This window comes from Trachypithecus francoisi, unplaced genomic scaffold (assembly GCF_009764315.1).
Source record: "Trachypithecus francoisi isolate TF-2019V2 unplaced genomic scaffold, Tfra_2.0 Lachesis_group12, whole genome shotgun sequence".
Classification (NCBI taxonomy): domain Eukaryota; kingdom Metazoa; phylum Chordata; class Mammalia; order Primates; family Cercopithecidae; genus Trachypithecus; species Trachypithecus francoisi.
The window spans coordinates 80502655-80513395 of NW_022681457.1; the positions used below are offsets into that span (position 1 = coordinate 80502655).

The 10741-nt window shown below is 54.4% G+C and overlaps 2 protein-coding genes across 6 annotated transcripts; both read right to left on the bottom strand.

The window, feature by feature from the left end:
- Nucleotides 1-457: 457 nt before the first annotated feature.
- On the bottom strand, nucleotides 458-4408 carry ATP6V0B (ATPase H+ transporting V0 subunit b). Of its 3 annotated transcripts, XM_033226742.1 has the most exons (8): nucleotides 3697-4408; nucleotides 2921-2969; nucleotides 2594-2677; nucleotides 2388-2465; nucleotides 2109-2178; nucleotides 1944-1995; nucleotides 1552-1742; nucleotides 458-771 (listed from the first exon to the last, which is right to left on the bottom strand). In XM_033226742.1, the coding sequence occupies exons 1-8, from the start codon at nucleotides 3761-3763 to the stop codon at nucleotides 745-747; spliced, it is 618 nt and encodes a 205-aa protein (XP_033082633.1). In that variant the 5' UTR covers nucleotides 3764-4408; the 3' UTR covers nucleotides 458-744. The 3 variants fall into 3 exon arrangements, with proteins under 3 accessions (XP_033082633.1, XP_033082634.1, XP_033082632.1); XM_033226743.1 differs by lacking the exon at nucleotides 2921-2969; XM_033226741.1 differs by lacking the exon at nucleotides 458-771 and having other exon boundaries at nucleotides 778-1742.
- A 1031-nt stretch (nucleotides 4409-5439) lies between these two features.
- Nucleotides 5440-8888, bottom strand: DPH2 (diphthamide biosynthesis 2). 3 transcript variants are annotated; one of them, XM_033226722.1, is made up of 6 exons: nucleotides 8490-8884; nucleotides 8104-8216; nucleotides 7623-7846; nucleotides 6743-7426; nucleotides 6480-6656; nucleotides 5440-6399 (listed from the first exon to the last, which is right to left on the bottom strand). In XM_033226722.1, exons 1-6 carry the CDS (start codon nucleotides 8634-8636, stop codon nucleotides 6275-6277), a joined length of 1470 nt encoding a protein of 489 aa, XP_033082613.1. In that variant the 5' UTR covers nucleotides 8637-8884; the 3' UTR covers nucleotides 5440-6274. The 3 variants fall into 3 exon arrangements, with proteins under 3 accessions (XP_033082613.1, XP_033082615.1, XP_033082614.1); XM_033226723.1 differs by having other exon boundaries at nucleotides 5441-6399; nucleotides 7623-7906; nucleotides 8490-8888; XM_033226724.1 differs by lacking the exon at nucleotides 6743-7426.
- Between the last annotated feature and the right edge of the window lie 1853 nt (nucleotides 8889-10741).

The window sequence follows — 10741 nt, forward strand, 5'->3', positions numbered from 1 at the left end:
GGGAGGAGCTGCGGGCCCTAGGAACAAGGATCAGAGTACAGGTTTCTGGGAGGGGCTGCTACTGGGACAGGACCATCACTGAAGGCAGAGATCACCGCCTGGGCTCCAGGCCTCACAGGGACGGAGATGATGGTCCCCGAATGTACAGCCAGGTAAGTAGATGTTGTCAGACAATTGGGGCATTGTGGTCAGAGCCCTGAGCAAACAGGCCTAGAAGGACCACAGGCACAAACACACCCAGGGGCCCATATCTGCACACTCCCTCATCCCCAAACAAGTCTGTTTGGGGGCTACAGAGCCCTCCGCCCAGCACCCTTGCCTCCCCACCTAGGAGCAAACTCTGTGCAGATCAGAAGTGTGCAGTCAGAAAGCTGACAAGGGATTGGCATGAGGCTTGTAAAGGCCTTTTTACCCTTCCTCTGTGAACGGTGGCGCAAGAGGGCAACAGAAGCTGCACTGACCCAGACAAATACCAAGTTTATTTCACAAACACTAGGAAGATGGGTTGAGGGTGGAGGTGGGGGACACAGGTGCGTAGCTGCACAGAGTCATCAGCAGCAGCCTGCTCCCGGCACTGACAGCCGGCCTGGACTGCAGTGCCTCCAAATCAACACGCAGTGAGAGGTGAGTGCAGGGAGGGCCCTGAACACCAAGCCTCTGAAAGGCTAAGGGACACAGCTCCAGCTGTCCCAGGAAAACCATCAATAAATAAGAGTGAGGCACGGCCCCACCCACACATATCATCTAGTCACCCATCTTCACTCTGGAGGTCTGCAAAAGAAGAACAGGAAAAATCAGGCAGGGACAGAGGAATACGTAAGGCAGTGACAAATGACAGAAAATGAGACCTAGCACATGGTTGGATGGACAGACCACAAGAGATTTATGACTAACCAGGATGGACACACTGTGACAGACAAGGCAGACAGACAGGGACAGACAACCACAGAGTTACACTGTGGGACAGATGGAGAGAGGAGGCATATGAATAAAGCTAGTCACTAAGAGTCAATCCAGTCAAGCACCCACAGTCACACTCAGACCCTCAGGCTGATCCTTAGTCACAAACTCACACACTGTCAGACAGACTAGACACACACAATTTAGACAATGCTGTCCTACTGACAGGCATGTCACAGAGAAATACACATAGCTCCAAGAGGCAGTCAAACACACCATGACAGACTGATATAGACAGACAAAATTCCATCCCAGTCTAGATCACGAATACAGACTGGAGGTACGAAGAGCATGGCAGATAAAATGAGAGAACAGAGAGAGAGAGAGAGACTAAGTGAGAGCTACACAGATACAAAGCATTAGAAAGGGGGAAAAAAAAAAAACCAAAACAGGGCTGTTGTCAGTGATACCAAATCAGAGACAAAAATAGCCCCTGCAGGAGAAAACCAGAAGATGGAAATGAGGAGGTGGAAGCTGTTTGGGGGAATCTATAGTTACAGGTACAGAAGGAGAGCACTTCAGCTTCTCCAGAAGGAGGGTAAGGCTAGGTTGGAGACAAGGACACAGAAGCTCCCCAAGGGGATTCATCACCTGAAGAATTGCGACGATGACCCCAAAGAGGCCAATGGCACTGCCAAAGATCTCCACGATGAGAATCTTGACAAAGAGGCTGGGGTTCTGAGCATCGGCCAGGGCAGCCCCACTGCCCACGATGCCCACGCAGACTCCACAGAAGAGGTTAGACAAGCCTACGGTGAGGCCAGCCCCAAACATGGAGTAGCCTGGGAGGATAGAGAGGGGTGCAGTGAGGCTAAGCCAGGAATGGGGGAGATATGAGCCAATGGGGCCAATCCCCATCCCCACTCTGCAAAGCAGAAAAAGCAGGTGAGAGAATATCAAAATGGCGGTCCAAGCTGGGAGGGGAGAGAGTAGAGGCAGGCATGAAATCCCAGCATTTTGCATTCATACACCCATCCACCCACCTGCATGGTAGTTCCGATGGCCAATGGCCTTGGGGTCCGTGGCACTGAAAGGCTGAGGGAAGAAGCAAAGTAATCAGAAACTACCCTGATGCACCCCATCCAATCTCTAAGCAACGTGTAGAACACACCGGAATGGATTCCCGCCACCACCCTGGCCTTCCGTACCTCAGCCATGTTGCTAATGACAATTGCCATGATGATGCCGTAGATGGCCACAGCCTCACAGAAGATGATGCTGGTAGTGGTAGAGGTTAGGGGTAAGGAGTGGAAAGGAGAAAGAAATGAGAAAGAAACCATCCTTCCTGCCCAGTAAGTCCCCAGCAACCTTTCGCTGCTAACATCCCATCCACAAGGCGGCTTGTCAGAAACAGGATGTCAGATCAAACGCACAGGCAGCGCCAACACAGCTAGTTCTGACGAAAGTCCGAGGGCCCTGACACTTACCTGACCAGGTTCTTGGTCTTGATCCTGGGGGCCTTCACTCCTCCACCAATGATGGAGGAGCCAGTAATATAGATACCCCTGGTAGAAGGATAAAAAACTGATGAGCAGAGCCCAAGCTGTCACTGCCCTCAGCATGACTAAGACTCCAGTGACACCACCTGCCATGACTCAGCCCCTGCCCCCAGTCCCACCACGCCAGTACTCACCAGGCTGCCCCAACCACAGACAGGGAGATAGCTAGGCCAATGCCCAGGTTGGACCACATGAAGGGCGAAGTCTCCGTCAGGAACCTGTTGTGGAGGCAGAGAAGAAAGCAATTCAGCCCTAGCAGGGAAGTGGAGCACAAAATCTTGGCCCGCCAACCCCCCTTCAACCCCACCACCAGTTCTGCATGCAACAACTGACTGCATATTTCCCAAAGGTCCATGTCCCAGGCAGGCGGTGGTGTGGGAGAGGGACTCAGACCAGAGAAAAAAGAGGAGAGACTGCAGGGCAGAAGCTTCAAGGGGAATCCTGTCCCTGCCCTCCCTTACCATGCCACATCAAAGCGGAAGCCCAAATCAAAAATGGTGTAGCAGATTCCTGCAGCAGTGAGGGAAAAAAAAGGGGGTTACGGGCCGCTCTGTAGAGAGAAGTTCCTCAACCTAAAGTAGCTGCCGAACTGAAGGGCCGCGCCGAGCTGAAGGACCACCTCCCTTAAGGGGCGTCCTCAGGCTGCCCTCAGGTGACAATACAGCTATCTAGACAGATTCCTGTGCTTACGCCTCCATTTTCTGCCACTCCCTTGCTAAAACCACCTCCCAGACCAAGCACCTGTGCAGGCAGGATCGCCACCCGCAAGCCTGAATCCGAGGCGGGACCGAGGGAGCAAGCGCTCCAGCCAGGCCCCGCCAGATCCCGCCGGTCCAGTCCGTTCCGCTGTTTACCCAACAAGCTGTGAGTGGGGGAGGGCAAAGCGACCGGGAAAAGAGGAACCGGAGCAGCCGGCCTGTGACCAAGCAGGCCGGTCAGGAGCAAGAAAAGGGGGACGGCAGTGAGACGTGGGGGCGGGGGCAGACAGCGATAGTGGCAGAAAGGGGGAGTGCTGCCCTCGCGGCCCCTACCCTCCCGCACCCGCGCCCCTCCTCAAGCAGCTAGAGATCGGGGTCTCCTCTGTCGGAGTCAGAGGCCCTCGCAGGCGCCAGTCCAAAGAGCCCGGGGTGCAGAGCGCGCGGGGGGCCAGTATTCCCCGCAGGCCACTTCCCCGGTGGGTTCCGGCCCGGCCAGCTCGGCCGCGATGCTGTCCCCGCCCGCCAGGACCCGGCCTCACCCACGGCCAGCGCGCAGGCCCAGAAGGCCACGAAGACCCCGGAGTAGAGCAGCGCTAGCCCCGTCATGGCGGCGACGGCGGCGGTGGGGGTCGGAACCGTCGGGCCGGAGTTACAAATGCGTCCCAGCGTCCACCGTCCGCCCCGCAGTCTGTCCGCCCGCCCCGCAGCGTCACCTGACTCGCCCACGTGACGCGCCGGCACCACGTGACCCCACGCCGGTCCCCGCGCAGCGCCGCCGCCCGTCTAGAACAAGGCGACGCCGGAACCGCAGGCGCTGGGGATTGTGGTAATTGTAGTCTCGCGTCTCGGCGGAGGCTCGAGGGCTCTCCTTACTAGGAACTTCGACATCTGGCCGGTCCTTTTCGAGTCTCTCCACCTCGCCCTGCCAGCCCCGTTTTATTCTCTAGCCTGCTCGTGGGCCCCTAAGGCGTCCTCTCTAGCCGTCGTGCGTCGTAGCCAGTGGCGGGTGGCGCCGCGCGTGCCCTCTGCCTCACCTTGCTCAAAGCGTCTCTCCGCCCCAGCGCGCCTGTTGGCTGTCTGTCGTTCCGCTGCCTGGCTAACACCTGCCGTCCTCCGAAATCGTCCTTCCGTCAAGCCTTCCCTAACCCAGTGGCAGGGAAGCGCGTTTGCTGGGCTCCCACGATGTCCTGGTGATGCTTATTAAGCTTCAGTAAGTTGTCACTCCCCTGTCGAAATGCCCTGATGGCTCCCATTTCATTCAGGAGATAAGCCAAAGTCCTCACAATGGCCTGCTAGGCTCCCCACGCCCCTCAGCTGACTTCACCTTCTAATACTCCGCCACTAACTCTCTTCTGCCTGCACTGCCCTCCTTGCTATTTCCTTGAACGTGCCAGCCATATTCCCGTCACTGCCCTTGCACTTGCTGCCTCTGCTTCTCCTAACTATCCATGCGGCTCATCCTGTAACTTCCTTTCAGTTTTTGCTCACCTTCTTGAAAAGGCCTTCTCTGACCATTCTGTTTAATATTCCACCCCGCTTAAAAGCTCCTCTGCTTCCCAGCTTTACATTTCTCACGGTACTTACTGATCACCATTTGGCATACCAAGGCTTTTATTTGTCTATCTCCCCCTGGAAGAATGTAAGCACCATGTCTTTTGTGTCACTCACTGCTGTATTTCCAGTACCTGGCACAGAGTGTGTCCTCAGTACATATTTGTAGAACACAATTGATGTCCACTTTGTCCGGGTCACCCTGTCAGCTTACAGCTCTACCTCCACCATTAGACTAGGCATTCCCTGAAGGTAGGGACCACATCTCCTTTGTTCACCTTGAATACCCTAGACAATGCCTCCATGACAGGATTCTCAACAAATGTGGGGAAGAAGAGGCGAGTCTTTTCATTTCACCCCTCTCCACCCTTAGGGCCCAGCAACCCCACTTGCTTGAAGTACCCGCCATGTTGGTTCATGCCTGTGTTTAAGCCCAAATGTCTTTTTCACTCCTTTTCTCCTGACAATTATATTTTTCCTCCAAAAGATCCAGCTTAGGTGTTATACCCTCTGGGAAGCCTACTCTCAGTCCTTGTCAGGTGTCTCCTGTGGCATCCAGCTGTCCCTGGGGCTTCCCTCCTCCCAGATAGGGCTGTTTCACTGTATGCTGACTGCATATTTAACTCTCTTTCCAAGTACACTGGAAAGGAATCTGGTTAAATACAGTTAACATCTACATCCCAGGACCTGTGCAGGACCTATAGTATTTCATGAATTAAAAAGAAACAAAGAGAAAAGCTATCTGGTTTATTCAGGTTGCTGTGATCTCCCTGAGAAATAAGACTCAGTATAGACCAACACTGTCCAACAAACAGAACTTTCTGCCATGATGGCATATCCTGTAGCTGCACTGTCCCCTCATGTGGCTGTCTGAACACTTGAATGACTAATGTGACTGAGAAACTGAGCTTTTAATCTTAATTAACTTAAATTTAAGTTTAGCCACATGCACTTAGTGGCTACTGTACTGGACAGTGCAGGTCCAGCTAGACCAGTGGTTCTCAATTGAGGGCAATTTTGCCCCCCCAGAGAACATTTGCCAATGTCTGGAGATATTTTTAGTTGTCACAATTGGGGGAGTGCTTCTGATGTCTAGTGGGCAGAGGCCAGGGATGCTGCTAAGCACCCTACCATACACCGGACAGGCCCCACAACAGAGAATTATCTGGCCCCAAATGTCAGGTATGAGTTTGAGAAACCGTGGTCTAGACTGTCTAGCACCTGCCTTTTGACAAGGACAGACCCTCAACTGGAGACCAGGAACTGGGATTGGCCAAAGGTCCTGGGCTGCCCCAGGAAGACAGATGGGTCCAGAGGCCTCAGGGAAGTCCCTAAGCCCTTTATTCCCTCAGCCAAACAACAAGCATTTACTGGGCATGTGCTTAGCTTGTGCCAGTGCCAGGACAGATCAGAGATGGATCCTATCCTCAGTGAAGGGCTGCTTGCTCTCCCTCCTTCCAAGGTCCTTCAAGGATCTTGGCAGGGGGATGGGAGGTTGATGCAAGGAACGCTAAAGGTCCTAGCAGCCATTCATAAGTCCATCTATGTCTCCGGCCCCACATGGTATCAGCCGCTTCCCTCATCCTCATAGGCGATGGCAATCCCTCGTCTTCCACTCACAGCTTCTGTCACTGGCGTCTGACCCAGGCGGGGCTCCAGCCCTTGCCAGCTCCGGGAACTAAGGAACGAGGCTGTAGAGGGAGGGGGCTCAGTCTGAGTGCACTGCCTCTGGAGAAAGAGTTCAGCTGAGAGTGGAGACTTGTACATTTACCTGCAGGACTGCTCTCAGCCAGCTCCAGCTGGGGCCGTGGGGTCAGGGCCAAGCTTCCAGAATCATTTGATGACTTCCAGGCAGGTGGGGGTCGGAGAGCTCCAGTAATGAGTGACACATCTGGGGTTTCCCACAGCTCTGATTCAGGTGGTGGGAGAGGCACGTGGAAGGGAGAGCCTGAAAGGGAGGAGGAAAGAAAGTCCATACTCACCCCCCGACTCCGTGCCCCAGGTTTCCAGCTTAGGCAATGCCCCACTACTCACCAGGCAATAAGTCTGCATAATGTGTGAGGTGGGGAGCCAGGCCTGGAGGTGGCCAGGCAGGGTTGCAGGCAGCTTCCAGCTCACATGGTGCCAGTATAGGCCGGAAGAAGCTACCAGAAAGCTGAGGGGCTAGGGCACCCAGAGGACAGGCTAATAGCACAAAGACATCCACCTCAGGGAAGTTGGCAAGCTTGGCCGGGGTGGGCCGCCCCAGGGCCAACACATAGCTACGCTTGCCAGCAGCCTCAGTCAGGTTCCGCAAGTGGGCCAGTGCCTCACGGTGCTGGGCTACACCCAGTGTGCCTGCCAGCAGCCCTACAACACGGGCATCTCTGGCCCTCTCTACCAGATATCGTCTTCGTGCCCTTAGCCGTCCAGCCCGGGCACCCTCATCCTGAGTCTTCCCTGTATCTGGGCAGCAGGAGAAGAAGGGTCGACCTGGTGCCCACCCCAAAAGCAGCCGACTCAGGTCTGGGTCAAGGTCTGGGTCAGGGCTGGCCTCAGAGCCCCCCACATAGAAGGCACCATACTCTTCTAGACGCCTCCCTGGGGCAAGAGGGAAGTAGCGCCCAAAACGCTCCAGGGGCTTAGGCTCTGGACTCAGGGAACCCACTGGCAGGGGAAAAGCTGGGCTGGAGACTAGCAGATCCAGGTACCGTGGGCGCAGGAGAGTAGCCAAAGCCTCTGGAAGAGAAGGAGGTAGTGTTGATGTTGGAGCCTGGCAAAGCAGGAGCTCCCTCATCCCCAGGAGACTAAATATGACCCAGTAGGCTGGGGCCAAGCCCATATCAAGAGTTCTATGGATGTATATGGAAATGGGGAAATTAAGGCAGAAAGCAGTTGGCCCACCCTTTGTGCATACACAGGCAAAACCCCTTACCCAGGGCATGGGCACAGGCCGGCTCACTCAGCAGCACCACAGGCGCTTTGAGGTCTGGGTTCTGGGCCTCAAAGGCCTTGACGCAGAGCTCCAAGGCCACAGAACGTTGACCAAGGACGAAGGCGACGGGCAGTGGGCGGGCTGGGGGGCTTAAGCAGGCAGGGCCAAAATGTATGAGAGCCTGAGCTCCAGCTTGCTCAGCACCCAGCACATCCATGCAGCAGCTGCAGGGGAGACAGCATCAGTGAAACGGGTTTTCTTCTGGAAGCGGGTTGCTGTCATCACTGGAAAATGTGGTCAGTGGATAAAATGGTTTCATTAAAGGAAGACATTGTCAATGAAGGGAGCTAGCATCAGGAGGGGAGTCATTACCATTATCATCAAGGAGAAACACCACCATTGAAGGCAAACACTGTCATAGATGTAAAACCCCATGAGCCCCAGATCCCCAGGCCTGGCCCACCTAAGGCCAAGTTCACACCTGCCGTAGGCTGTGTCCCCCAGAATGAACATCTTTGACCCTGTCGTCTCCTCCAGTCGTGCAGCCACAGCCACAGCATCTCCCAATAGCTGGTCAGGGAACTGCAAGGCAACCTATAAGCATAAACCATGGAGTCACGGACAGCCTCTCTCCCACCGAGGGCTTCTTTAAAGCAATATTCCAGGAGCTCCCACTCAACCTTCAAAGCCCCCGGTCCCAGAGGTACACTCTGCCCCACGTAGTAGGTGGAAGGGAGGGATAGTCAACGCGCTGCGGACAGACTGATTCCCCCACCCTCTCGCCCTCACAAAATCCCCCAAGATCCGGATCCTCTGGGCGACCCATCCCCACAGAGGCGAGCCATCCTTCCCTAAGTCTGTCCTTACGCGTTCACACCCCAGGTCGCGGATAAAACCAGCGACTCGCTCCAGCTCGTACACTCGGTCCAGGTCCGGGAGAGGAGTGAGCAGTCCTGGCACCCCGGCCTCTCGCTGCAGCGCCGCCTCGGCCGGGCTGCTAAACATCGACTCCATGAGGCACAGCTTGGGTTGTGGGATGCAGCGGAGACCTCCCTGGGACAGCTTCGGGGCCTGAGTCCTCAAGAGCAGCACTCAGGGGATCAAAATCGCCTTGTGGGGGTAGGGAAATCACAGTCGGCCTTCGGCCAGTGGGCATCCCCTTCAGCCATCCGAACTCCTGTTTCCCCGCTACACGTGGGACTACCGGGGAGGTTACTTCCGGGTTTTAAGAGGCGTGGCTGATAGCGATTTTGCCAATCCTAAATCAGCACAGCTCCCGCCCTCCAATCCTCGCCACCAAGCCCCGCACAGAGAACCAATGTTCTGCCTGAGTCCCAGGCCAGCCGGAAGTGCATCGAGGAAGGCGCGGGGCCTTGTGGGCATTGTAGTTCTCCTGGTGCTCCTCTCGGGCGCTGGGAGTCCGGTTCAGCCCACCCGCGGCCATCAGGAGCACCAACTTCACTGTTAAGCATTTCACGTGCACGCTATCCTCTGGGCAGTATCACTGCATAATTCTTTCATTCATTCTTTATTTTTGACAAGGTCTCACTATGTTGCTCGGACTGGAGTGCAGTGGCGCGATCTCCACAACCTTCACCTTCTGGGCTGAAGGCATCCTCCCACCTCAGCCTCTTGAGTAGTTGGGGCTACAGGCGCGCGCCACCACATCCAGCTTATTTTTGTATTTTTTTGTAGAGACAGGTTTTTGCCATGTTGCTCAGATTGGTCACCAACTCCTAAACTCAAGCAATCCACTCACCTCGGCCTCCCGAAATGCTGAGATTACAGACTTGAGCCACGGTGCCCGGCCACACTGCATAACTTTAAACTTGGTGCCGACCGGCTCAGGTTTGAATATTGTGCTTGGTCACTTGCTACTGAGTATCTTAGGAATGTCTCTATGCCCATTTCCTTATCTGAAGAATGGGGAGTTGTGACAACAGTACCTCTTAATAAGATTGTTGTGAGGGTCAAATTAATTTATCTACAAAACTTAACAAAGTAGTTCTTTGGATATCACATGCAGTGAAAGCATTTGCTATTTAATCAGCCAAATACTGAGCACTTACTGTACATTAGGCACTTCATTTTTAGAGTTTACAGTCTTTGGAGTAAGAAATATCCCGAATGGTACCAAGGACATGACTGGCACATCCTCAGGTCACAGGAGATGCTTTGCACAGCCCCAGCCGTCCTCAAACACGCTGCTTCCCATCAATACCCCCAGGGCATACCCCATAGACCTCTACCCTCCAGCTCCTCACATCCCCTCTACCTCCCATGTTTACTCATGTGCAAACACTCTCACATGCACCATCACTTGAAATGCCCTCTTTACATACCTTTGTCAGACAAGAAAACTGAAGTTCAAAGAGACTGCCTGTGTAATAAGACACTAATTCAGTGGCACAATCAGCATCAAACCCGGATCTACTGAACAGGGAAGAGGTGGGAGGAATGTGGGAGTAACCAATTCCCCATCACCCACGAGGAGATTGAAAGCTCAAGGATAAAAGTGGGGAGAACTCAGACCTGCTCTTCAGATCTTACTAAGGAGAAGCCTGGGGTACCTGAGAGGCAGCCTAGGTGAAACTATAGCTGAGGAGACAGAAAGGGAGGCAACACTGCTAAGGGAAAAAAGCAAGAGCAGGTCAGGAGCTGTCCCTGGTGCTGACCGATCCCTGACCATCCTGTGCTGGGAAGTCCGGTGTAAGCGGAGAGGAGTGAACATATGGACAACACTAGGTCCTACTTTCCTCTTTTCTCCTCTGCGGCTGAGAGATCTTCTCTCCCTCACCTCCCTGTCACCCCCCCCCCCCACACACACACACACACGCAGTCTCTTTCTATAGCCCTCCTCAACCATATGCAAGTTCGATGCTATAACTCCACACCAGAAACCCCTCCTGGAAGTCAAAACCCCACTCCATTTCTTCCCTCCCAAATGGACCCAGCCCTACCCCACTTGCAGCACAAAGCCTCAAGTCCTGTGCCTAGGAAGCCTGCTATTCCTGTCAAAAACTTTCTCCATGAAGCCTTCCCTCACTTCTTCACCATTCTCCCAGGTTGGCATGGTAGCTATGGACTAGATCAACCTTTGTTCAGGGCAGAACAATGCA

Bases quoted from the DNA above. Each gene is read 5' to 3' on its own strand.
- DPH2 (XM_033226722.1), bottom strand. From the start codon at position 8,636: ATGGAGTCGATGTTTAGCAGCCCGGCCGAGGCGGCGCTGCAGCGAGAG. The intron at 7,427-7,622 runs GTAAGGGGTTTT...CTTCTCTTCCAG, and splicing joins GGCCTGTGCCCATGCCCTGG to AGGCTTTGGCTACTCTCCTG. The intron at 6,657-6,742 runs GTGAGTAGTGGG...CCTCCCTTTCAG, and splicing joins TTATGCAGACTTATTGCCTG to GCTCTCCCTTCCACGTGCCT.
- ATP6V0B (XM_033226741.1), bottom strand. From the start codon at position 3,763: ATGACGGGGCTAGCGCTGCTCTACTCCGGGGTCTTCGTGGCCTTCTGG. The intron at 2,970-3,696 runs GTGAGGCCGGGT...TCACTGCTGCAG, and splicing joins GGCCTGCGCGCTGGCCGTGG to GAATCTGCTACACCATTTTT. The intron at 2,466-2,593 runs GTGAGTACTGGC...TCCTTCTACCAG, and splicing joins TCTGTGGTTGGGGCAGCCTG to GGGTATCTATATTACTGGCT.